The sequence below is a fragment of the Protopterus annectens genome, chromosome 2.part2 (assembly GCF_019279795.1).
Source record: "Protopterus annectens isolate FY-2018-M chromosome 2.part2, PAN1.0, whole genome shotgun sequence".
Lineage (NCBI taxonomy): Eukaryota > Metazoa > Chordata > Ceratodontiformes > Protopteridae > Protopterus > Protopterus annectens.
In genome coordinates, this window is record NC_056730.1 from 180,444,145 (window position 1) to 180,470,163 (window position 26,019).

At 36.0% G+C, this 26,019-nt stretch overlaps 1 protein-coding gene across 1 annotated transcript in view; it reads right to left on the bottom strand.

Annotated features, from left to right (window-relative positions):
• The window catches only part of LOC122795593 (zinc finger protein OZF-like), a 318,033-nt gene that overhangs the window by 135,128 nt on the left and 156,886 nt on the right, over positions 1 to 26,019 (bottom strand). The window contains exon 3 of the mRNA XM_044063851.1: positions 4,857 to 4,983. Coding sequence (XP_043919786.1) covers positions 4,857 to 4,983 — 127 coding nt within the window. The remainder of the gene's footprint in view (positions 1 to 4,856; positions 4,984 to 26,019) is intronic.

A 26,019-nucleotide genomic window follows, 5' to 3' on the forward strand; every position in this document is an offset into this window, starting at 1 on the left:
TGCTAGAGTGTAAAAAAATAAGCCTTTACCTGTATACATGTTGTGTTGATGATATGGCTTCTAAAGGAGCAATAAAAATGCTTGTTATTAAAAAAAATAAAACATGAACAACTATCAGAAGAAACCCAAGCACACTTACACTACCTCTGTTTGGATCCACGTCTCCAAAGTGGTTAAAAAAGCTTTTGGGGTAACTCATGTAAAATTAAAGGAAATAGCAAAATGATCTAGAAGAAATGACTGTGTCACTGTACAAAATACTTGCACTACAGCTTTTTGTACTTGCCTGATGAAATTCCCTGTGCTACTTGAGACAACTTTAAAATGTTCTCACAAAAGGAACTAGAGCTACAAGATATAAGCTACAGAGATAGGCTAAAGGATCTCTCACTGCACTCAGTATCATAGATAATCCTCTGTAGTGATCCATGTCTGTTCTTCAAAGTTGGATTTTGGTCTTTGTAAAGCATTGTCCACCTCTACAAAGAGGCCAGTCATCAGCGGAGTCCCTCAGAGATTGGTCCCGGGACCTCTCCTATTTGGCATCTACTTCTCTGAAGTCAAGGCCAATGTCAAGGGCCTCTGGGTAACCAAATTTGCATAAAACTTCAAATTAAGAGCAGTCATAGAATCCCCAACTGACATGAACGTTCTCTAAGAAGAGCTGACACAGACAAATGCCTGGTGTCAGAGTCTTGGACTAAAACTAAATGCCAAGAAATGCATACTAGTATCTTTTGGGAAGTCAGCCATCCCTGGAAACTATCCTATTGACAACACACCTCTTAAGAGTCAACTCAGTATTCAGGGGCTTGGGGGCACACATAGAGAGTAATCTAGCTTTTGAGCATCATGTGCCTACAACAGTCAGGAAGACATTTTATGTTGCACAACTTATAAACTAACGTATGGCATCTAGTCCAAGGAAATTATTGTTCCACTGTATTTGGCATTCATCGGATATATCATCAAGTACAGTGCACCCTTTGGTATAAACCTAACCAGGCACATCCAACAACAACGTCTCCAGTAAAAGAATACATGACATAAACAAGCTGTCCTATGCAGACCTTCTCAAAGCCCTATCCATGTATTCTGTCTCCTACATGCTGTTTAGAGGAGATCAATGCCTGCAATACAAGGCATTGTTGGACCTCACTCTGATTGACCTCCTGTATATCTGCAAAACAAATATCACCAGAATTACCCATTTTAATTGTGACTTTTGAAAATGTTTGACTATTTCTTTACAACACTATTTGCAAAGGGATGTTATTTTTTAATGCATACATAAAAGATGTTTATTACCTTTAGTTATACAGTGTGCACTTGACAGGGTGTTAGTATGAAGGTTGTTTTTGTTTAGTCTCAAAGCAAATCTCTCTTTGCCTCCACTATTGCCAAAACCTGGAACTCTCTACCCAACCAAATAACCTCCACTTCCCAATTTAAGACCTGAGAACCCACTTGCCAAACAACTGGCTATGTTCATGCTACTCCCCAGACTAATCTGCACCAATACCTAGTTAAAAATCTCCGCTACATCTCCCTAATTACCTACAAAGTTTGTTGACATCAGCTATTCTTGTTATGAAACATTGAGAGTACTCACAATTTAAGGGAAAAAAAAGATAATTTCACTCGAAACTGAATTAATATCTTTATGTCTACATTTTTTTGTCTACTACTAAATGATTTGTTAAACTATTCACGATTTTTTGTTACCATTGAACTTACATCTCTGTAATGTATTCTTTTAAAATACGTATGACATGCCACTGGAGCTTTTCTCCCCGGGCCTCCGCTGAAAATGGATATGTGTCCAGTCGGACTTTCCCCGATTAACAAATGTAAAATAAAGTAAATAATAAATAAATAAAAGTTGTATTCCACAGCATCATTGGGCCTTCACGATGTTGGCCAACTATGGCCATTCGATGATTTTATTTAAAAAAACAAACAAAACAAAAAAAAAAAACGTGTTTAGATGTTTACTTTAGTTAATTAGCTACTCAATTATTTTTTTTCAATGGCCAAACAGACCCATCGACACATCCATAAACAAACAAAAGCAGTAATTCTTATTTCCTGCCTGGTTGATAAGTGAAACTCCCTCCCCAAAACATATGAGCAATTGATTAATGTCTCTCTTTAAGCAGCTTCTAAAATTCACTATCTACAAAACAATCCAAGCCTAATGGCAACCATAACTTGGTATGCACACTTAATATGTTCCCTTCAAAACACTCCTAGGAACTTATCTGCTAAACAAATTTAACAATACTATTTTAAAACCTTCTTAGGATGCCACTGCCCACTGCTGTTATAATCAGTTAATTGGATGTAATATTTCTATTACTATTGGAAAAATAAAATGACTATACACTCTGTAGCCTAACCTAATATGCTGATGGACTTATTATTTCTGTAGTTCACATCCTCCAGCACAACCTTTTCATACTCTAGTGTTTTACCTTGTTTATTCTCACCATCCTTTTGCTGTTACCTGTCCACCTTTCACCTAATCATCTTTCCTATCATGTTCATCCTAACCCTTTCAGATTTGCTGCCACCTGTTCACTTTATTATACCAAATTCTTCTACTTTTAACAGACAGAATAAGACCAGAAGTTTTTTCTCCATGTGACCTGATAATACAGCTGAATGCTTACTGCAAACTGTTTAACCTAAGCTTAGCTACACAAGTTTTGCCCCTGAAGAGTGGCACACTGAAGTCGTGATGCTCCTACAGAAGGGTGGCCATACCACCAGCCCTAGAGATTATAGACCTATTAGACTAACCAACCTCATTTGCAAGGCCAAGGAGCATATTAGACTGACCAACCTCATTTGCAAGGCCATGGAGCATATTAAAACTGATCTGATGATATCAAAAACTTTGTTAGACTTGACAACTAACAAACTGGTTTTGTCAAGGGAAGATCCTGCCTATTAAATCTGATTTAGTTGTTTGAAAGGGTCGTAGGGCCCATGCAGTGCATATAGCAATATTTTAGCATGAAGTATGACGTTGGCCAGGTTTACATAAGAAAACTATGTGATAAAATAAATAGCAAACTGGCTAAAAGATGGAACCCATACAGTGCAAGTCACAAGTGCCTCATCAGCAGGTGTGAAGGTGTCCCACAGAGCTCCGTGTTTGGGTTATCAAGTCTGCAGATGATTGTAAACTGGGAGTTATTAAGTCCTTCTCTGATACCCAAATCCTCCAGCAATAACTCTACCTCATAAAGTCATGGTGTACTGAAAATGGACTAAAATCAAATGCTATAAAATTCAGTGTCATCAAATTCAATAGATCACCCCTCCACTCAGCATATAATATTGCCACTATACTACTACAAAATAAAAATATAGTCAGGGACGTTGGAACTTAGGTTGAGAACTCCCTATCCTTTGATCATTATGCGATAGCAATAGTCAGGAAATCCTTCTGCTTAGCACAGCTCATCACTAAAGGAATATATCCAGATCTAAGGATGTTATCATTAGCTAATATTCAACAATAATTAGACCAGTTATTGAGTACAACAACTCCTTCAGGATGTACCTCACTAGACATATCAAATAACTAGACAGGTAGCAGACATTCCTAACCAAGAAAATCACAGCATAAAGATCATAAAGCAGCAGGAGAGGCTGAAAGCACTGTCCCTTTATTCAGTAAGTTACAGACTTTTGAGGGGAGATCTACACCTGGCCTATACTATCACTGGTGACCTGGTTATCCTTGTTATCCTTGATCTCCTATATCTGCTCAAGTCTAATGCTTTCACTAGCATCAGCAACAGGGACATAAACCTTAACCAGCAGGCAAACAAACCATTGTGGGGAGACAGGTTTATTACCCCAATTCCTCTCCCACTTCTGGAACAGACTTCCCCTGAAAGTTAAACAGTGTAATTCAGTAGAATCCTTCAGACACAACCTGGATGATTAGATGGGCCCCCACAGATTTACACCAGGTCTGACTGGCCTAGTCCTCTTTAAGAAAAGGAGTACAGCCTGAGGGTAGATACTGGCAAGGCATATTTAGTCCCAAGACAAAACTGCATTAAAATATCTGTGAAATCTAATACAGTTATTGCTAGTATGACTGACCATGTAGTGTTTACAGTGCTTACAGACGCTTACTTTTATCAAAGTGGTTCCTTTAAGTTCCTCTAACCAGCTTTTCAAAAATGAATCTCCATGTTTACCAAAACTACCTTTTGTATAATTACCTTAACATGTTCTTGTTCCACTTCTACCTTGGTTACTCTTAACATATCTACTGTGTCTGTCTAAATTCAGCAGTGACCATGCTCCTATCATTTAGCCTCAGAATTTCAACTACAGTTCCTCCTTTTGCACACGCTCTTCATTTTGATACCCATGAGACATACATTGTGCACAATACTAAACCCTTTAAGTATATAATGTATAACTATATATGAATATCTATAGAAATCTCATGAGAATGATATTATGAACTTTGAATGTTAATATGTAGAACACTGTTGTTCACTCTCTGTGCTTTATGACACAGTGTATTACTATTTTTTTTTACTTTTAATGCATATATTTTAATTACACATTTACCGCTGTATGTCAAATACCGTGTCTAAAGTTTTTATCTCCAGCATCCCTCTACACATTAGCTGTTTTTAGCAGTGATTAACCTACTCAAGAAACTGTAATAAAATAAATAAATAAATGCATTAAAATATGAGACACGTGGGACACAAACTTTCCTAAAGTCAATATTCTAACTTTAGTTGTCCAAATGTTATCCGAAGTTTTTTTTTATGAGAAGCTGCATCTTAAGGATAGGAAGGTAACAGTTTATAACTCACCCAGTGAGGTCACCATGTCATAATTTTCTTTCATCACACTCCTGTAGAGCTCCTTTTCGGCATTATTTAAAGTGCTCCATTCTTCTTCAGTAAAAAAAACAGCAACATCTTCATATGTTATTCGTATCTGCAGGGACATATGCAAAGACATAATATTTTTAAATTATTACAGTCATCAGGTGCCTTCCCAATTGTCAGTGATGATGATGATACTTTAGCATAACTTGTTTTCCTTGTTATTTCCCCCTCTTATCATTACTTAGATGTCATTGTTTATTTTTCATTTATATATTTATTTCATGTGTTAACTGAGAGGGACCAATTGAACTTAAAGCCCATTTTCATGGTGGCCTGGGGATAAAAACTTCAAGGAAAAGTTATTCATACTATAGTGATATAAAAATAAAATGATAATTAATTATCAGGTATAAATGCAAAGTAACAGGAACCATAGAAAGGTAGGAGGCCAGACCCACCACTTTGTTGGCTTGTGCTGGTTTGCACCGTTCACAGTGCATACACTGCTGAGTCAGGGGAAATTTAAGTGAAGAAGCCTACACAACTCCTACCCTAAACAAGGCAGCCAGTGTTAGTTAAGCAGGCTATCTGAGAGGAGTAGTTAGGTGAGCAGGAGAACTCCACCAGGACCAGGCATCTGACCCACTCCCAAGTGCTCAACTCATGCCCCCCCAAAAAAATTGGTCTGGGAGCAAATGGACCAGAGGGCTTTTGGCCAGGTCCAATGTAGCACAAAAAATACAGTTACTGCTTCTTAAAGTTAAAGAAATCTTCTGCATAGTTTGACTATAGACATTTTAAAGGAACAAAAGATATACTACATAACTTAACATTACACATAGTGACAAGTGATTGCACTTGAAGAAACTGAACAAGTTTAACACAAAATCAAGCAAAATAAAAATATCTTTATAAAGTCTGGCAGTTGGCACAGAGGATTAAGGTCATGAGCTGTTAATGAGTCTTTTTTTTTTTTGTAGATGGGGTTTCAGTTCCCTCAGCCTCTGTCTAATGTGTGAATCTTAGCAAGTCACTTAACCAGAGTACACTCCTGACCCAAATCTGAAAAAGGTCAACGTAGACCTTTGCCTAGCACAGTTAGCAAATACACATAAATAAAATAAAAATAAAGCTTCAATAAATTCTTCAATAAATAGCTTCACTCAATACCTAATAAAAGCATATGAATGTCTAACTATACTGAAAACTTCACATCCAAAACTGTATTTAAGCCTTTAGGGCTCCTATTTAAAAAAAAAAAAAAAAAAACTTCCTTTATATTTCACCTCTGTCTCTCAGTTTTTTTTTCCATAGGTCCATAGGAGATTACTAGGCTAACAGATTAAGGGCCTTACAGGCTTAGCCAATATAACTTGATTTTATTCGATAAGAAGGCAAGAGGATGGCATGGAGTTTTGCCTGTGAATTGAGTATCTTACATATTGCCCCTGTCAGTAAGGGACTTGATCACTACCCCGGGTGTGAATTTCTGATTCTCTATCCGTTGATCCAAACTGTGTTTGAATAGGGCCAGGGAAGCCTCTGCTTAATGTGAATAAGAAGCCTGTTGCAAAGAAGGGGCAATCTCTGAGACACATATCTGTCTCTCCACATGTTTTGTTTAAGTTGCTGACTAAGTACAGATTCCTTGATCAAGTGACTCGTGTTGTTTGACTTGTGGATATATAGCAGCAAATCAGGTCAAGATTTGTGAGTGCCTTGTAGGTCAGGCATCGGTCATCCCTTAAAAGTCAATAGGAAACAGAGTAAAGGGATATGGCTTTTAGTCTACCCACATAGTACATGCTGTTTATACCCTGTCTTTTCTTTGTGAGGAACGTCTGAGGTGCCAAATTACTACCTGTCTTGTGGTCAGACCTAAATAATTAAAAAAAGCTCATTCCATCTATAATGTTTTAAAATACCCTGCCAACTCATTCTGTTAAGTCTTCAGTATGAATGTTCTTTACATGGTTTTATCTTTACTGACCTCTCTACCTGATGTACATAAATCACTGCACTGGGGAGCAATGAAATTCACTAGCATACACTACCTGTTGAATCCTACAAGTAAATATTTATTTTGTTATAAATCTGACCCAAGAAGCCCAAACTGCCTATCTAGACCTCTTCGAATCTATCAAGATTAAACCCTTTACCCTGATCCTGGGTGACTAACTACCCAAACATAGACTGGAAGAACTACTCTTGCCAAAACACAAATGCCCACAGATTTCTTGATTTTGTCAATGCAAATGCTTTGGAATAGCTAGATGATACTCCCACAAGATGTGATTAATATCCTGGACTTGGTATTAACCAAGATGAGTAACCACTGCAGCATCCCTGCAGTATCACCTTCCCTTGTAAGATCCGACTATAAAATGGCCACGTTCGAAGTCACCATCTCCCCCAACCCCCCTCTAGCTAGGGTCAATCAAAAAAGCTTCTCCAAAGCTGATTACAGCATCTTGTGGGATGGTATAAACAACTTCACAGCCCCCTCCCCCTCTCTAGGAACGGGCATCAGTATCCAAAATAACACCAAATTACTATATGAACATTTATATATATGCATGGAATCAGGAATGCCTGACAGGACTAAATCATCCTCTGCAAGGAAGAGTAAATCTGTCTGGCAGACATCTGCAATAAATAAACTCTATAACAAAAGAAAAAAAAAATTGCTGTCCAGGACCAAGAAGGAGCAGGTGCCCAATTTGAAGAAATCTCTCCTTAGCCTAAACAAGCAAATAAGAGCACTAGTGAAATCCTCCAAAGCAAACTTCAAGTCCAAATTGGTCACATCTACTAGAGACAATCAAAAGGCCTTCTTCACATATGTCTGTAATCTCAAAGGTAGCACCCAGATCTGTTCATAACTGGTGGTCAAAGACACCACATATACAAATGCCATACATACAGCAAACTTTCTGAGTGACAGATAATTTCACCCCTCTGTCCCCCATCAGTAAATCTGGACATTCCCAGTACCTACACCCCTTCCCCTTATATCTAGGGATCAGGTCATCACTGCTCTCTCAAAGGCAAAAAAATACAGCCTCCATGGGACCTGATCACATCCCAGGCTGCATCCTACATGAACTCAGGCAGGAACTAGCAGCTCCATTAGGCACCCTATTCAACCAAAGCCTAATTACTGGTTTTGTCCCAGCTGAGTGGAGGACAGCCACTGTCATCCCTTTACACAAAGGTGGAGTGTCCACTGATCCGGGAAATTACAGATCCATCAGCCTAACTAGCCCGATCTGCAAGGCCATGGAACAGATTATCATGGACCTCATTAACAAGGACATTGGCAACCTCCAAACACTCAATCCCACACAGTTTGGCTTTGTCAAGGGGAGATCATGTCTGTTAAATTTGGTTGACCTTTTTGAGACAGTCACCAAAGCCATGGATGAGGGGAAGACCTCTTTAACCTTTTGTTAAGCACAATCTGGATAACTGGATGGGAAATAGAAAATACATCCCTGGGATTCCACCCATGTCCCTGCTGGACAGGGGCATCGGGAGCTGATTTGTCTACGCATGGGCTAAACTCTTGGCTAGTCTTATAAGGGCCTCAGGGCCAACAGCCTAGTAACTTCCTATGATCCTATGAACAAAAAGTACAATGTTGGTCTGGTATTTGGTTTACCAGAAAAGAAACAATAAACACATCACCCTGTAACTCTATAAAGCATGTACTATAGAGACAACAAAGTACTAGCTGTGATCATACCACAGTACACATGACAGTATGTGTGAATCAGATGACTGTGCGATTCTTCACACTTGTGAGTATACATTTTCAGTGGGACAACAGCTTCTTCTCTATGTCTAGTACATTAGTACTCAGCCTGGTGAACTAGCTGTTGATGCGTCTTTTCTAGGCACACAGAACTTAAATCTGTAGCCAGAAAATGGTGTTAGAGTAAAACTTGAGAAGTTAGAAATACTCATTTATTTTATTTTTGCTAATCAAGACACCAGTTGCATAATTCAGTTTCTTTGCTTTCTAATTAATTTCTCCCATGCTTACTTCAGTAGCAATCCTTCAAGGCACTTTTCAGTGATAGATTTACATGAAAACCAAGCATTTTGTTAAGACCGCAAATAAACTTCCTACAAAAAGTGCTTTTGCAAGTGCCAAGGCAATTCCCCCTTCACACACTAGAAAAGTATGCAAGTGGTTTCACACAAACCCCGGATCCCACTATCTTTACTAAATATTTATCACACTTTTGTCTCTATACAGCTGACCATCAGCTGTCCTGGTGCCTCTACTCATTCACTGGCTCTACCTACTCTTTCTTCATTCCCCTTAACTTTGATAAGGGCTAGGGTCACTGAGGAGATAAAAGCATCATAAGACAGCATCTTTCTGCTATCATGGGGTTTTCTACTTGTGGCCATCAAGAACTCTCCTCACTTCCACAAAGGGACTGATGCCAGCAACCTGCACCACCTATCCTCAGTAGTACTCTGTCATAGTTTCTTTGGTCTCCAGCAGGGAAATCATAATGCATTTTGCTCCTCAGATGCATGCCCCTATGCCCATCCTCTCCTGAAACAGCCTCAGATACCCGGGCTGCAAACTGAACTCGGTTCACCTAGGTTGTAGTCAGGGCTTTATTCTTCCATGTCATGGTGCTGGTACATTATACCCACATAACTGAAAGATATCACCACACCCAACCAACTATTACAAACCAGAAAGCTAACACCTCAACCAAAAGTGATTCAGGTATCCCTAATGAAATAAACCAAAAACTACCAACATCAAAATTCAGCCAAAAGTTATGTCAAAATCCTACATAAAAACTCAACTGAATGTCATCAGTTATACAAAGGAAACAGCCACAAAACACACAAAATTAGCATTCAATCAAAAGGTTGCATAGGATGTACTACAAGCACACTCTTTGAAACAGCCACTCATTCTTGACAAATCTACATAACAAAAAAGACATAAAATATACTAGAAATAAGAACCAACCAAACAACACATAAAAAATAGTACTTTGAATGAGTGCAGGAAATGCATTAATTCTAATGCTGCATTGATGATGTCTTTTATTTTTCACATCCATTTTGCTCTGAACACTATTCCACTATAGATGTACAATGTTTCACTTTTCTTTTTGCCACTCTGCCTCACTAAATTTGTCTGCATGCACAGAGAAGTCCTTTACTTGGAAGGCACAAAGAATACATACCTTTCCTGTGTTATGTAACCCAAACCTCTATTATGGGGAAGATTTGTCTTCAGTTTCGACCTCAAATTGGTAACAATCCAAACTCTGATGTGTGGAAATCTGTATGGAACTTACAAGAAAAATGGATTTGGAGTACAACTGGTCTCAATGACAAATTAGAGAAAAGGGCCAGTTTGCCATATTATTAGGCAATGAAGCCATCTAGTTAATAGTTTTGCTCTGAAAGGGGAGGCCAAAACAGTTTGGCAGTGTTGAAAGATAAATTCCTGCCATACTGCAAGATAACGAAGATTTTATCCTATGTATGGCATTTATTTTTTTACCAGAAATCAAGGGTGACTGGTGCTTATGTGACTGAGGTAAAATACTGTGTACATGGTTATGAATTTGGACAGTTATAAAAGAGGCAGGCTGTGGAGAGAATTACATTTGACTAGAAAAAACATGTAGATGTGTGTATCGCCAGTAAATTAAGTCTTTAGTTTGAATCTGCAGCTAGTGATGCAGATGTGTATAAAACTGAATTTGTACATGAGGATGAGGAGAAATTAAAAGCTAAATATCTATAAAAATAGATATAAAAATGCAGGTAATCATGTGCCATTCAACATAGCTCCTTATTACGAAATAAGCAGCAAAAAAGAAAGTTTGCACTCAATGTGGTTTCAGGCACTAAAAAAGCCACTGTAAAACAAATTAATAATTAAATGATTTTATTTTTATCTATCTGTCCATCTAGCTATCCTTTGTTGATTGTGTTACTCCCCCTGGGCTGGTAGCCTCCTTTCAGGAGAGACCCCAGGTGAAATTTATACAATGAAGGAAAATTTGGATAGGGCATCAGGGAACTTACCTTCCTCTTTTCAATAGGTGCCATGGGATCTTTTACAGCCACCTGAGCTAGCGCTAACTTAGGTAGATGGGGCCTTGGTGTAACTTCTCATCCAAAGGACGAATAAATAAATAAATAAATAAATCATGTTTACAGAATATGTATGTAGAACAGTTGAGTATTATGCAACAATATGTTTTTTTTTTTTTAAAGTCATAAAAGCACAACATTAATGTCCTGGAGATAAAACAGTGATTTAGAGAGAAATGCTAGTGGATACAGTAGCTGCATGCAGCTGGTAAATGTTGTGAGGGCAAAAAAGAAGATTAAGATGTATAAAAGCTGTGGTATGAGAAGAGGCATCAGTGCCTTGACTAAAACACTCTGGATAATCTATTATATTTAAGCTTAGACACTGAAGTAGAATGTATAATCTTTGAGTCTAAATTCAGATGTTTGGGTCAAACAGCAAAGGGTGGGTTTGGCATAATGGTTAAGGTCTTTACCTCAGAGATGCAAGGTACACCTTTTGATTTTAATCTCTGGTTATTGGCTAGACTTGTAGTAGTCTGCAGACCAAAAGCTTCATAAGCTCATAGGTAAATACCATGCTAAGTACATCTCAAATGCAGGTTGTTATATTCTGAACACAATATAAACTTGTAGTTTAAATTTAGTTTCAGTTACATAAAGTGCATATGCAGTGCTTCAAGCAGTTATTCTGAAATCTCAGGTAATGCAACTCAAGAGTCTATGATTAAACAAATGTAGTCAATACAGCTGAAAAAGGGGGCGTGGCCAAGGATGAACACAGGATAGCAGCAGATTTCTTCAGCTCCACCAATTTCATTACATTGACAGGAATTAATTACTTAAAAAATTAATTTTTGAAGTAATTTTCTTTCTACATATGTTTGTTTTATATAGTTCTTGAACTATATCTAAAAAAGAAAGGAAATCTTAATAATATTCCTGTCAGAAATTACTTTGGAAATTTTCCTGTCAGTTTATCAGTCTGAAATGAGTTCCAGTAAGATAAAATTCTCAAGACTCCAGCATCAAGAAAGAACTTCAGTCTCTGATAATTATAGTCCAGCAACTTACTGCTAAGATGGATAAAATGGATACTAAAATAGACACTTTCATAGAAAAAACTGCAAAACAAATAGACTTGTTACATATGGACCTGCAACAACAGAAGATCCAGATGACAGGCATAGAAGAAGCTGTGAATGACATGGAAAATAGAATACAAGAAGAGGAAATCAACATTGAGTTTCTGCTGAAACAAAATACACATTTACAAACAAAGCTGGATGACCTGGAAAATAGATCTAGGCGCAATAACATTAGGATTTTTGGACTGCCAGAAAATATTGAAGGTAACAATATTACTTCTTTTTTAACAACATGGCTCCCTAAAACTTTAGATTTACCAGAAGCATTCTCTTTTGGTATCGAAGAGCACATAGATCTATAGCTAATACTAACTCTAACAAAAACTATCCTAGATCAGTTATAGTTAGATTTCTATCATCTTTTGATAAAGAGATGGTTCTTAAATCTGCTTGGGCTAAAGCTCCTGTTAAGATTAATGAAACAACTGTGCGTTTTGACAATGACTATTCTTCCACGGTATTAGCTAAAAGAAAAGTTTTTCTGCCACTAATAAGGGAGCTTAAAAAAGCACAGTTTAAAACATACCTTCTGTTTCCTGCCAAGCTTAAAATCTTCCTTCCTGATGGTCCTAAAATTTTCGATGACTTAGACTCTGCTTTACTGTTTATCAAAAAAATAAGATTTTGGAAAAATAGAAGAAATGGAATGGGCTAGTCCTTCGTTAAAGAGACTGGCAACTGAAACTTCGTGGAAGACTTCAGAGAAGAAGAAGAGACTAAAAACAAATGATTTGTACTATGTTTTTTTTCTCTCTCATCATTTTATTTTATTATTAATCTTTTAAATATAGTTCCTGCATTTCCAAGAAGCAACAAATATTTTGAAAAAGATTTAATCAAAGTTATTCTCTGTGTGCAAAGAAATGTTTTGTTTCATAACTAGTCAAAATATCTGGAGATTTAATGGCAAGCTGTGATTTAACTTGTTTCTCTTTCTGAAGAGGAAAAATAAGGTCAGTAATTTGATACATTTTTTTTTCCTTTAAAAGTTTATATGTTCTTCAAATGCTATTCCTAATTATACTTTCTTGATTACACTGCTTATGCTTGTTTGTAAATAATCTGTCATGCTTTAACTAATAATAATTAGAACTAAATAATAGTAAATAATATGTTTTATTTTTAACTCTATTAATATAAACAGCAAGTAACATTCTATTGTATATACTTCTTATAGCTTTCTCTTACATTTTTTTATTTCTGCCTTACACCCTTTTACTTTCTACTCTCTTTTCTTTTCTTTATTAATATATAGAAATGCTTTTGATCATATAGACACAGTAAATAATAAGATTTGCATAGGAGTTGAGTTGGGACACAAATGTTGAGTTTTGTTACTTATTAATAATTTTGGGCTTGATTTCACTTACATAGAGTCTGTAATAACCTGTAGAATGCATTGTGAAGGTTTTGTCATGTTTAGATGCATTTACACTGCTAAATGAATGTTTGTCACTAGTTTTTAATAAGTTTCCCGCCAAAATGTTAAGAGAGACAATCTGGGATGTGGGCTGTCTCATGCACAGTGTCCATGAGCTACTTCAAAAGCTTCAACTTTCAGAATTCTCACAGAGAAGCTGAAAGCAGCTAGTCTCACCTTTGACCTAGATATCACACTGACACATCACAGATACAGGAATGACACTACCTAATTATACTTTCTTGATTACACTGCTTATGCTTGTTTGTAAATAATCTGTCATGCTTTAACTAACAATAATTAGAACTAAATAATAGTAAATAATATGTTTTATTTTTAACTCTATTAATATAAACAGTAAGTAATATTCTATTGTATATACTTCTTATAGCTTTCTCTTACATTTTTTTTATTTCTGCCTTACACCCTTTTACTTTCTACTCTCTTTTTCTTTTCTTTATTAATATATAGAAATACTTTTGATCATATAGACACAGTAAATAATAAGATTCGCATAGGAGTTGAGTTGGGACAAAAATGTTGAGTTTTGTTACTTATTAATAATTGTGGGCTTGATTTCACTTACATAGAGTCTGTAATAGCCTGTAGAATGCATTGTGAAGGTTTTGTCATGTTTAGATGCATTTACACTGCTAAATGAATGTTTGTCACTAGTTTTTAATAAGTTTCCCCAAAATGTTAAGAGAGACAATCTGGGATGTGGGCTGTCTCATGCACAGTGTCCATGAGCTACTTCAAAAGCTTCAACTCTCAGAATTCTCACAGAGAAGCTGAAAGCAGCTGGTCTCACCTTTGACCTAGATATCACACTGACACATCACAGATACAGGAATAGCAGATTAATAATATGTGTTAAAACCTATGTCCCAAACATATACATTACTATAACTCATTTAATTCATCTGATTGACAAGCATAAATAATTTTATAACTCTATACTGGAAGAAATTGTCATGTGATATATTTTAAAGCAGTAGTATAGCATGTTTGTAAAATCTGGTTACGAAAATGTGTTTGCTGTGCATTATTTTGTATAAAGCAGACAGATTTATTGAAGGGACAGCAATGTAAGATGGTGCTCAGTAAAGATACAACTCAGTGAGATCAGATATATATATATATGTATGTGTGTGTGTGTGTGTATATGTGTGTGTGTATGTGTGTGTGTGTGTGTTTGTGTGTATGTGTGTGTGTGTGTGTGTGTGTGTGTGTGTGTATGTGTGTATGTGTGTGTGTGTGTGTATGCATGTGTATATATATATATATGTATATGTGTATGTGTATATGTGTGTGTATGTGTGTATGTATGTATATATATATATATATATATATATATATATATATATATATATATATATGTGTGTGTGTGTGTGTGTGTGTATGTATATGTGTGTGTATGTAGATATGTATATAAATGTTTCTGAGAATCTGCTTAACTATGAAGTATGATTTATAACAATTTCTATGAATACAATATTTTATTCTATTGGCAATAATGAGTTTGAGAAAATGCTCATATACAAGCAATTCAAGGTTTTTTGGAAGCTGTTAACTGTATTTACATGACAGAAAATAGATGCATCCTAATATATGTAATGTCTGAATCATATTAGCCAAAGTTTTTGATTTAAATGAATGTTAGAACTTATTTTTCTCTCCTCTTGATTTCTAACATCAAGATTATTTGAATGCTATTTGAATACAAGTGTTTTATATTACATGGATATATATAGTAGTATGAACAGTTTAAAAAAAAAAAAAAAAGGTTTATTTTAGTTTATATGATGCTGTTTTACCAAATGTGTAGTCTTGTCTTGCTAGATAACTGAATTGAAAACTGTTAACTTCAGTTAAATATAACTAGTATTAAATTGATAAGGTGGTAGCTGACGTACTGCTGCTTAGGGTAGGGTGTTAACTTGAGTGGTAAATACTACTCTAAGTTGGAGTTTATAACTCCAGGCTGGATGCAAGGTTTAATCCTTACATTATTTTCACTTGTTCATTGTTATTTGTATATAGTTTTGACATCCACAATATATTTTGTACATTCATTGTCACTACAAACAAAATTGAATCCTATACTGAAATCCCATAAGAGATTCAATAAATACAGCTATATTTAAAGGTACACCTAAAGGAGGAGATGTAACATTAGTTATCTTGTTATTTGTTATTTTGATCATAATATTCTTAAGTTTTAAAAATGCCAAATGACATCTTTAAAAGGAATTTCTTTAAACATTAATGGATTGAATAATCCATGTAAAAGGGCAAGCCTAATAAGATACATTAATTTACATAAGGCCAACTTAGTCTTCCTACAAGAAACCCATCTCTTGAAAAAAATATTGATAAACTAGCCACAAACAAATATACAGTATTGGTTAGTTCAGAGCACACTCAAAAAAAAAGAGGAGTGGCTATTTTATGGAATAAAAGTATGCCCATTCCTAAAACCATTAAGTCTTATCAGGATGACAAATGAATGTTTTGTATGGTTACAATACAAATTAATGGGAAGACTTACACTTTAATTAATGTATATTGGATACCTGGAATTGGTATTAATACAGTGAAACATCATCTTGATAAGATCATATCATTCTCTATAGGAGATATTATTTTAGCTGGTGACTTTAATTGTATACTACATGAAAGTGATACTATCACTATAGGAAAGAGAAGAATTACAGCTAATGCAAAACATTTAAAGGATTTTGCTAATTCTTATCATTTGAATGATATTAATAATCAGATAGATTCAAAATCATTACCATACACCTTTTTTTCTAACAGATACAAAACTTATTCAAAAATAGATAGGGTCTTTATTTCTAACCAGATGGTAACAGATTTAATTAATTCCAAAATCATTTCATGTCCTATATCTGATCATAATTCAATTGTTTTTGAATTCATGATAAAAAATACTCATAATGTTCAGATCAAAAGGATACCAGCATACTTAACTCAACTAAAAGACTACAAAGAATATATACTTTCAGAAGTAAAACATTTTTTAGACATAAATAACACTCCTGAAGTCTCCATTGTTTATGTTTGGGATGCCTTAAAATCATATCTATATGGACAAAGTATCAGATGGTATAATAATAAAAGGAAATCTTGGGATAAGGAATTGTTAGATATTCAAAGTAAATTAGACTCTTATAAACATAATAATAAAGAAAAAATTATGGACAAGAAAGTTATTGAAGAAATAAACAAACTAAATGAGAAATACAAAGAAATTTTAACTCATAAAGTTAAAATAACTTTAGAGAAATACAAGTTTTTGTCTTATTCTATAAGCCCCAAATAATTACATAGACTTAAAAATAAAACAAAAAGGTTGAATAAACAAAACCATATCAAAGAAATCTTTTCTCTAAGGAAAAAGAAGAATGTTTCTAGTATACCAGAAATACTAGATGAATTTAGAAATCACTTTCACAAAATTAACCATAATAATATTAACATGGAACCTATAGATAAAATAAAGGAGTTTATAACCACAAATATGAATAAAAAGCTTAATAAACAACAGATTAAACTATTGGACAAGAGTATTTCATATACAGAAGTTATTACACAAATAAATAAGCTTAAATCAAACAAAGCACCGGGTAATGATGGTATTATACCAGAGATATATAAAATCCTTTCTAAAAATACATATTCATTAATACATAAGGTTTTTATTTTGGCCCAAACTGAGTTAATAACCCCCATCTTGGCAATATACATTTATTTCGCCAATTTTAAAACCTAATAAAGATCCAACTAGATGTTCTTCATATCGGCCCATCTCATTACTTAATGTTGATTATAAAATGTTTATGAATATCTTTGCTGATAGATTGAAGACAATCATTCCGGCATTATAGATATAGATCAGACAGGCTTCATTGTAAATAGAAATACTTTTGATAATATAAGAAGAACTTTAACATTAATAGATTTTGCAAATAGGAAAAAGAAAGATTTAACACTTATTAGTCTTGATATAAGTTCAGCATTTGAGTCAGTAAGTTGGGACTATCTGTTTACCTTAATGAAGTGCACAAACTTCTCGGATGCATTTGTAAATCTAATTGAACATTTATACAAAGGAACGTTGGCTTATATTAAGGTAGGAACATATGTTTCACAAAAAAATACCCATTCTTAAAGGTACAAAACAAGGATGTCCACTTTCTCCACTATTATTCACTTTAGTAATGGAGCCTTGGGCTAATTTGATCAGAAACAGTACTGACATAGAGGGTTTTGAAATAGATGAAAATACAACATCCAAAATTCAACTTTTTGCAGATGATGTTCTAATTACATCAGCAGGATCTAATTCTTCTATACAGTCTCTATTTGATAACATGATGCATTTTAAAAGTATTTCTGGTTTAATATTCAATGAAGAGAAAACTAAAATACTACCTATATATACACGAAAAAATATTCTCATTAGTGATTTTACTAAATATGTACCCAATTCAGGTCAGATAACTTATTTAGGTATAATACTATCTAAAGATATTAAATCTATTATATATAATAATTATAATACCTGTTTTCTTAATATACAAAATCTTTTAATACCTGGAATAATATGTTTTTACTATGGAGGAGAGACTTACAATTATTAAAATGATAATATTCCCCAAGATTTTATACTTAATACAATCAATAATACTTCCACCTACAAAAATAATTATCAAGAAACTGAACACACTAATGTTAAATTTCTTATGGGCACCTAATAGACCTAGGATTGCATTAAAGAAACATACTAATAGCTGGTCTCAAGGGGGTATTTCTTTTCCAGACTTTAATTTATATACTATCTCTTCTATTGTAAAAGTTATTACTTTATTAATAGATCAGTCATATGTCACAAAATGGAAAGATTATTGGGAGCTAATTAGTATACACTTCATGAAAATCTCCTTAACACATAAAAATATGATTGTAAATAACTCCATGTTATGGTTACTAAAGGAATTTTGTACTTCACCTATTACACCTAAACATATGGTGTGTTACCCATTAAATATTATTATTAGTTATCATAACTTTATATTCATGCACCCTAAGTATAGAGAATGGAATTTTATTGTATTTCCTATAATGTATACTCAGGGTATGCTTTTGTCATCTACTTCTGAAGGAACTCATTTAGCTATAGATAATGATCTAAAGTACTGGTATCAGTTGATATCTGATAATAAAGTTAAAAATCTAGATTTCTTAAAACAAGAATTTGATCTAAGAGAAACTTGCTGGTTAGAGGTTCAGACCTTTAGACAACATCTCATTAATAAAATAGATTTAATGTCTATAACTGTTAAAGAATCTATTCCAACACTGATTGATTACTTGATATTAAATTTACAACATAAAGTTTCTGATAAAGGTAAACTTTCATACATACATAAAGTTATCAGACAAGAAACTTTTACAGTGTAGATTCATACTGGAATTATTTCACTTCTATTAATGGGGACCCACCAAATCAACAAGATAAACAATATATATTGGAATCTGCTTATAGAACTACGTCTTCCATTGTCTGGAGACTTTATACATGGAAATTTTTACATAGATCTTTTTATACACCTTTGATGATGAATAAAATAAATAATAAAGATAATCTATCTAAGAGATGTAATGTAGAAATTAATGCTGACTGGGCTCATATGTTTTATGACTGTATAAAATTGAAAGAATACTGGAAGTCAATTAATGAATTTTTGCAGGCTCTTTTACAGATAATTTCATTATTTCTAAATCTCTTATATTATTCAACACACCTGTACCTCAAAGTGTTAAAAAGGTTAAGCTTCCCTTGTTATGGTCTATTCTAGCAGTGGCTAGGAAAATAATAACTAGAAATTGGATTTCAGATACACCTCCTTCGTTCAATGAATTTAAAAATGTTATGAATATAGTGTGCCATATGGAAATAAACACAATTAGGACTAGAACAAATAGAAAAACATCTTATTTTATTGTATGGGATAATTTACAAAATTTGTTAAAAAAATTTAATTTCAATAGCATGGTATTTTAGTTTAATTAATTGATCTGATTGTAGTGGATGTCTTTGTAAATACTTTAGTTGTTTTGTTGAATATTATAATAATACCTATTTTTAATTACTTGTATAAAATTGTTATGATATTTCTCTTATATGTTAAAACAATAAACCTGTTTTGAAAAAAAAAAAATACAGCTGAAAAAAATGGGGACTCCACAAAATGGTGTCAAAAATGCACCACATAGTCAAAATGAACAGTCAGATTCTCAGAAACACTTCAGTGAGAATGTGTGAGATTCCCAATCACATATCAACAAAACAACCAGAACATTTGAGATGGCAATTATTTTCTTAGATTGAGCAGTGTTAAGACAAAATAGATGCAGAAACAGTAAGAATTAGGCAAGTAAAGTAAATAAAATGAACAGACCATATATGTCTGAAGTTTTTCAGACAAAACTCTCATAGGAGAGAGACTAGAAAACAGGTTAGTTCTATCAGCAGTATTGCAGATGCACAAACTAAAAATGCTAAGTTCTGTGACAAAAACAGATGCCACAGAGAACAGTAGTGATCTGTCTGAGGGCTTATGATGCTTGAAAATGTAATATCACATCATATTATCACCTGAAGCTGTACCAGTTATATGTATTCCATATATAATGTTAAAGCTCCAACAGGAGAGCTTTAAAGCTTCAAAGGAAAGAGAGACCATGAGCTTAAAAGTATGGAAAACTTTGAACTTATATTAACAGCACAGTTACAACTGAGAAGCAAGACAAGGTTAGGATCAAAACAGACCGACAAGATCTTAACAAATGAGAAAATACTACTCTTTACATAAGTAGAAATACCAGTTATCATTATGACTAATACAAATTTCTTCTCAGTGTTGGTTACTAACCAGGGATTTTGGTAAATTAAACTGGATGAATCCAACTCTATGTAGGGTGCCTTTCAGTTACCCTTGGGAAGATATAAATGTTAACGTTTACCATTTGGCATTTCATCAGGTCTGGAATCTTCCAACAAACGATGGCTGAAGGAAGGCCTAGATGAAGGTGTAATAGGTTCATATGTTTATAGGTAGGTACTAGGCTATTGGCCCTAGGGCCTATATAAGCCTAGCCAAAGGTACCCTGGCTTTCGCCACCCAAGAAAATTATTTTCCTGTGCCACTGTCGAGCAGAGCCACAGAAGTGATCCCTGGGGTGAATTTCCTATCTCCCATCCAATCATCAAGATTTTTCTTGAACAGTGCTAATGAGGAGCTTTGTCTGATATAGATAGGTAGTTTGTTCCAGAGTATGGGAAGTCTCTGGGACAGGAATCTATCCCTCCAGCATGTTCTGTTTATTGTGGTGACAAGGTTTAGGTTCCTAGAGCGTGTAGCTCGTAGGGATTAGGATTTCTTTAAGTGGAGCATGTCTAAAAGCTCTGGGTTTGACATAGCTTTGTGTGTTAGGCAGAAATCGCCTCTGAGTAGGCGATATGCAATGGAGTAAAGCTGCAGTTTTTTGAGACGGTCTGCATAGGGCATCTCTTTGAGGCCGGTAATCCTCTTTGTGAGGTATTTCTGTGGCCTTTCCAGTTGTTGTAGATGTCTTGTGAGGTACATACCAAAAGGGGCATTGTACTCTATAATGGGTCTAATGAGTGACGAGTAGCGGGGAACAATGACCTCTTTTTTTCCTGGATGAGAAACCTTTTGTGATGAGGTGTGCCACATAGAAGGATTTCCTGACTACTGTGGCGATGTGATTATCAAAGGAGAGACTACTGTCCACCTGTGTCCCAAGGTCTCTTATCACACTTTCAGTGTTCAGTAGACTACCAACTATGTGGTAGTTCATGGGTACTGAGTTTTTACCAAAAGGAATGACAATGCACTTTTTGGCATTGAGCTTGGCTTTGACACCAGGCATCTGTCTCAGCAAGGCCCTTTTGTAGGATGTCCACATCTTTTGGAGTTTTGATTATGGCTCCTAGTTTGCAGTCATCAGTGAACTTCGTTAGCCAAAGACCTTCTGTGTTGGCCTGTACTTCAGAGAAGTAGATACCAAACTGGAGAGGACCCAGGACTGAACCCTGTGGTACTCCACTTGTCACTGGTCTGAAGCTGGATTTGGAGTCTGCTACTTTCACAGTGTGGGTTCTGTCAGTGAGCCAGTTGGCAACCCATCTTGTGGCATAGGGATTTATACCTAGTTTAGTGAGTTTATCTATAATTCCAGAGTGGGGGATGGTGTCAAAAGCCTTGGTGAGATCTAGATAGGCTGTGTGAACCACCTTACCCTCATCTACGGCTTTGGTGACTGCTTCAAAGAAGTCTATCAGGTTTAGGAGACATGATTTGCCTTTTACAAACCCAAACTGGGTGGAGTCCTGAGTTTGGAGATTACCAATGTCATTGTTTATAAGTTCCATGATAATACGCTCCATAGCCTTGCAGACCAGGCTCGTTAGGCTAATGGGGCAGTAGTTTCCGGGGTCTGTGGTGGCTCCCCCTTTGTGGAGTGGGATAACTGTTGCTGTGCGCCATTCAGTGGGCACATAGCCTGAAGTGAGGCTATGATTGAACATGATACTTAGGTGGGGTGCCAGTTTGTTCTGTAGTTCATGTAGAACACAGCCTGGGATGTCATCAGGTCCCATGGATGCTGTGTTCTTGGCTTTGGATAGTGTGTTTTTTACCTGTGCAGCCGTGGTTACAGGAACTTTGCATTCTTCTGGTATAGAGATGGGCCCTTTAGGGGATGACAGAGGGGTAAAGTTAGCACTGAACCTATCTGCCAGGATGTTAGCAATATCCGTTGGTTCTGTATATTTAGTGCCATTGTGCTGTAACTCAGAACAGATCTGAGTGTTGCCATTGAGATTCTTGACATAGCTACAGAATGATTTGTGGTTGTCTTTAGAGTCAGTGGCAATTTTGTTTTCATAACTCGCTTTGGAGGATTTTATGAGGGATCTCAGCTTCTTACTGAAGCTGACCAGGGAGTTTCTCCAATCATGGGATTTTACTCTTTTTTGCAACAGTTTCTTTCTTCTGTTGTAGAGTTTAGTTTATGGCAGGGGACCACCAGATTGGCTTCCTTTTGTTGGAGGATAGCATCTTGGTTCTGTTAGGGATTGCACGATCCATGCACTCATGTAAGTGCTTATAAAGTGCATTTGTGTAGGATTCAGCAGTCATACCTCTATTGTCCGTCAGCATGGGTGTTGTGAAGTTTGCCACTTCTGTCTTACTGATTTCATTTTGGTCTGAGATACTACAAGACAGGAGCATAGGCTCTGAATAATTAAGCTGACAGATTAAGGTCACAGGGCTTAAAACTGAATATAGCAAGCTGTCAGGCTTATGTCATTTTTAAAATACACAAATCATCCTCCTGTTAATGTGTTACTGCCAGATGGTGAAAAGTGACCATGCCACTGTAAATATGCAAGCTCCAATAGGCAAGCCATCACTAACATGTTCCTTGGAGATGTTACAATACCTTAGTTTATATCTCACTTGTCAAGTACAACAGTATCACTAATAAAGCTACGTGAGCAAGATACAGCTTAAAGTTAGTCAGAGCTTCAAGCTGGAAATTCTGAACTACTAAAGACACTGGTCACTTCTATTGCCACACTCAAATACTATGATGCAGCACTACCTACAACACTTCATGTGGATGTAAGCCAGAAAAACCTTGTAGTATTATTGCTGCCAAACAACAAACATATTGCCTATGCATAAAGACCTTTAACAAATACAAAAACAGATGCGCACAGACTGAAAAAAAGAATTACCAGCCAGTCTTTAACTGTTGGAAATTTAATGATTATGTGTATAGGAAGCATGTTATAATTCAGACAATTTACAAAACTCTTACAAAGCATTTTCAATAAGATGTTACATGAAGCACCAGTTAGACTGCAATGAAACCTATTAACACTCCAGAAATACACCAAAGTGCAATATAAACCCGGAAGACTAATGCATACTGCTGGCATGTTAAACACTGCTTTTCTAAAAGACTGCAAGAATATTTGCTATTAGAGAATCATGGGTTGTGAAGCAAACTAAGATGAAATCTGATAAACCAGGAACTAAAAACAACAACATGAGGCAGCATAGAAATGTACTTGCTGTGAGAAACCCTAATGTATGAATGACAAGGTAATGCAAAGTATCTATACCAAGTGCTCAAACCATACTATAATTTCATAAATGGATCACCTGATATACAAGAATTCTTACTTAAAGGTGCATCCAAGGGTTATCATTATATTTCAGCTAAGGAACTAGATGCTACTAAAAATTCATAAGCCACATTTGGGGATATAAAATGCAAAGTGAGGGCCAGAGATATCATGTATAGACCTAACATGACAATGCAAATAAAACAAGTGGGACAAACGTGTACGCACATTGGCTAGCATAGAGGCCAAATTCAGTAAAAGGAATCCATACTTCATAATTACTGACACTAGTGTGGCTGACAGTAGGATTTAATTTGTTTCGGCATAATACTCAGATTTTTCACTATGTGTTGACTGTTACTCGAAATACCCAGAAGTTTATCAACTCGATGATGTGATGGCCAAAATGGTGAATAAAGTACTTAAGTCAGTATTTAGAAGACAGGAATACCACAGCAGGTTATGACAGATAATGACGTACAAGATATATATCAAGAGTTCATAGGTTGGGACTAGGCTATCAGCCCTAGGGCCTATACAAGCCTAGCCATAACAATTCCCTGGATAGTTCTTCCCACAATATTTACTTCCCTCACCCCTGTCTAGCAGGGCAACTGACATGATCCCCATGGTGAATTTCCTATCTCCAATCCAATCGTCAAGGTTCCTTGTGAAGAGGACCAAGGAGGCACTCTGCTTGACATGTATGTGCAGTCTAATCCAGATTATGGGGAGTCTCTGGGTCAGGAACCTATCTCTCCAGCATGTTTTGTTCATTCTGATAACAAGGGTTAGATCCCTGGAGCGTGTGGTTCTGAAGGAACAGGATTTCTTTAAGGGGAGCATGTCCAACAGCTCAGGGTTTGCCATGGCCTTGTATGTTAACCGGAGATTGCCTCCGAGTAGACGATATGCCACAGAGTATAGCTGGAGTTTTTTCAGACGGTCAGCATAGGGCATCTGCTTTAGGCCTGTGATTCTTTTAGTGAGGTATTTCTGCGGCCTTTCCAGCTGTTGCAGATGTCTTGTGAGGTACATACCAAATGGGGTGTTGTACTCTATAATGGGTCTAATGAGGGCTGAGTACAGTGGGACAATGACCTCCTTTTTTCTGGGTGAAAAGTCCTTAGTGATGAGGTGTGCCACATAGAAGGATTTCCTGACTATTGTGGCGATATGATTATCAAAGGTGAGACCACTGTCCACCTGTGTCACTATGTCTATTATCACACTTTCAGTGTTTAGTGTACTGCCACCTATGTGGTAATTCATGGGTACATGTTTTTTTCCCAAAAGGGATAACTATACATTTCTTGGCATTAAGCTTGAGCCCAAGGCTCTGGCACCAAGCATCTGTTTCTGTAAGGCCCTTTTGTAGAATACCTACATCATTTTGGAATTCAATAATAGATAAGGCCCTTTTGTAGAATACCTACATCATTTTGGAATTCAATAATAGCTCCCAGTTTGCAGTCATCTGCGAACTTTGTTAGCCAGAGTCCCTTAGTGTTGGCCTGTACTTCAGAGATGTAGATGCCAAACAGGAGCGGTCCCAGGACTGAACCCTGAGGTAATCTACTTGTCAATTGTTGGAGCTGGATTTGGAGTCAGCTACTTTTATAGTCTGGGTTCTGTCAGTAAGCCAGTTGGTAACCCACTGAGTGACATAGGGATTTATGCCCAGCTTAGTAAGTTTATCTATGATTCCAGAGTGGGGGATGGTGTCAAAGGTCTTGGCGAGGTCCAGATAGGCTGTGTGGACCGCCTTACCCTCGTCCACAGCTCTGGAGACTGATTCGAAGAAGTCAGTCAGGTTCAGGAGACAAGATCGGCTCTTCACGAACCCAAACTGGGTGGGGTCCAGTGTTTGAAGGTTGCCAATGTCTTTGTTTATAAATTCCATAATAATGCATTCCATGCCCTTGCAGATCAGGCTCGTCAGACTGATGGGATGGTAGTTCCCGGGATCCAAGGTGGATCCGCTTTTTCCACAGCACGGGAGTGTCAGCATATCACATCAACTCCTAAATATTCACAGCTGAATGTATAAGTTGATTGCATGATCCAGACTATAAAAATATAATAAAACAATGTGATACAGCAGATAAAACAGACATCTATTTTGTATTGAAGGATTATAGAAACACTCCACAACAACCTGTAGAATGGTCTTCTTTTCAGTTACTGATAAGAAGAAAGCTGGTATCTAACCTCCCAACATTTATCGTATTTCTAGTTCCAAAG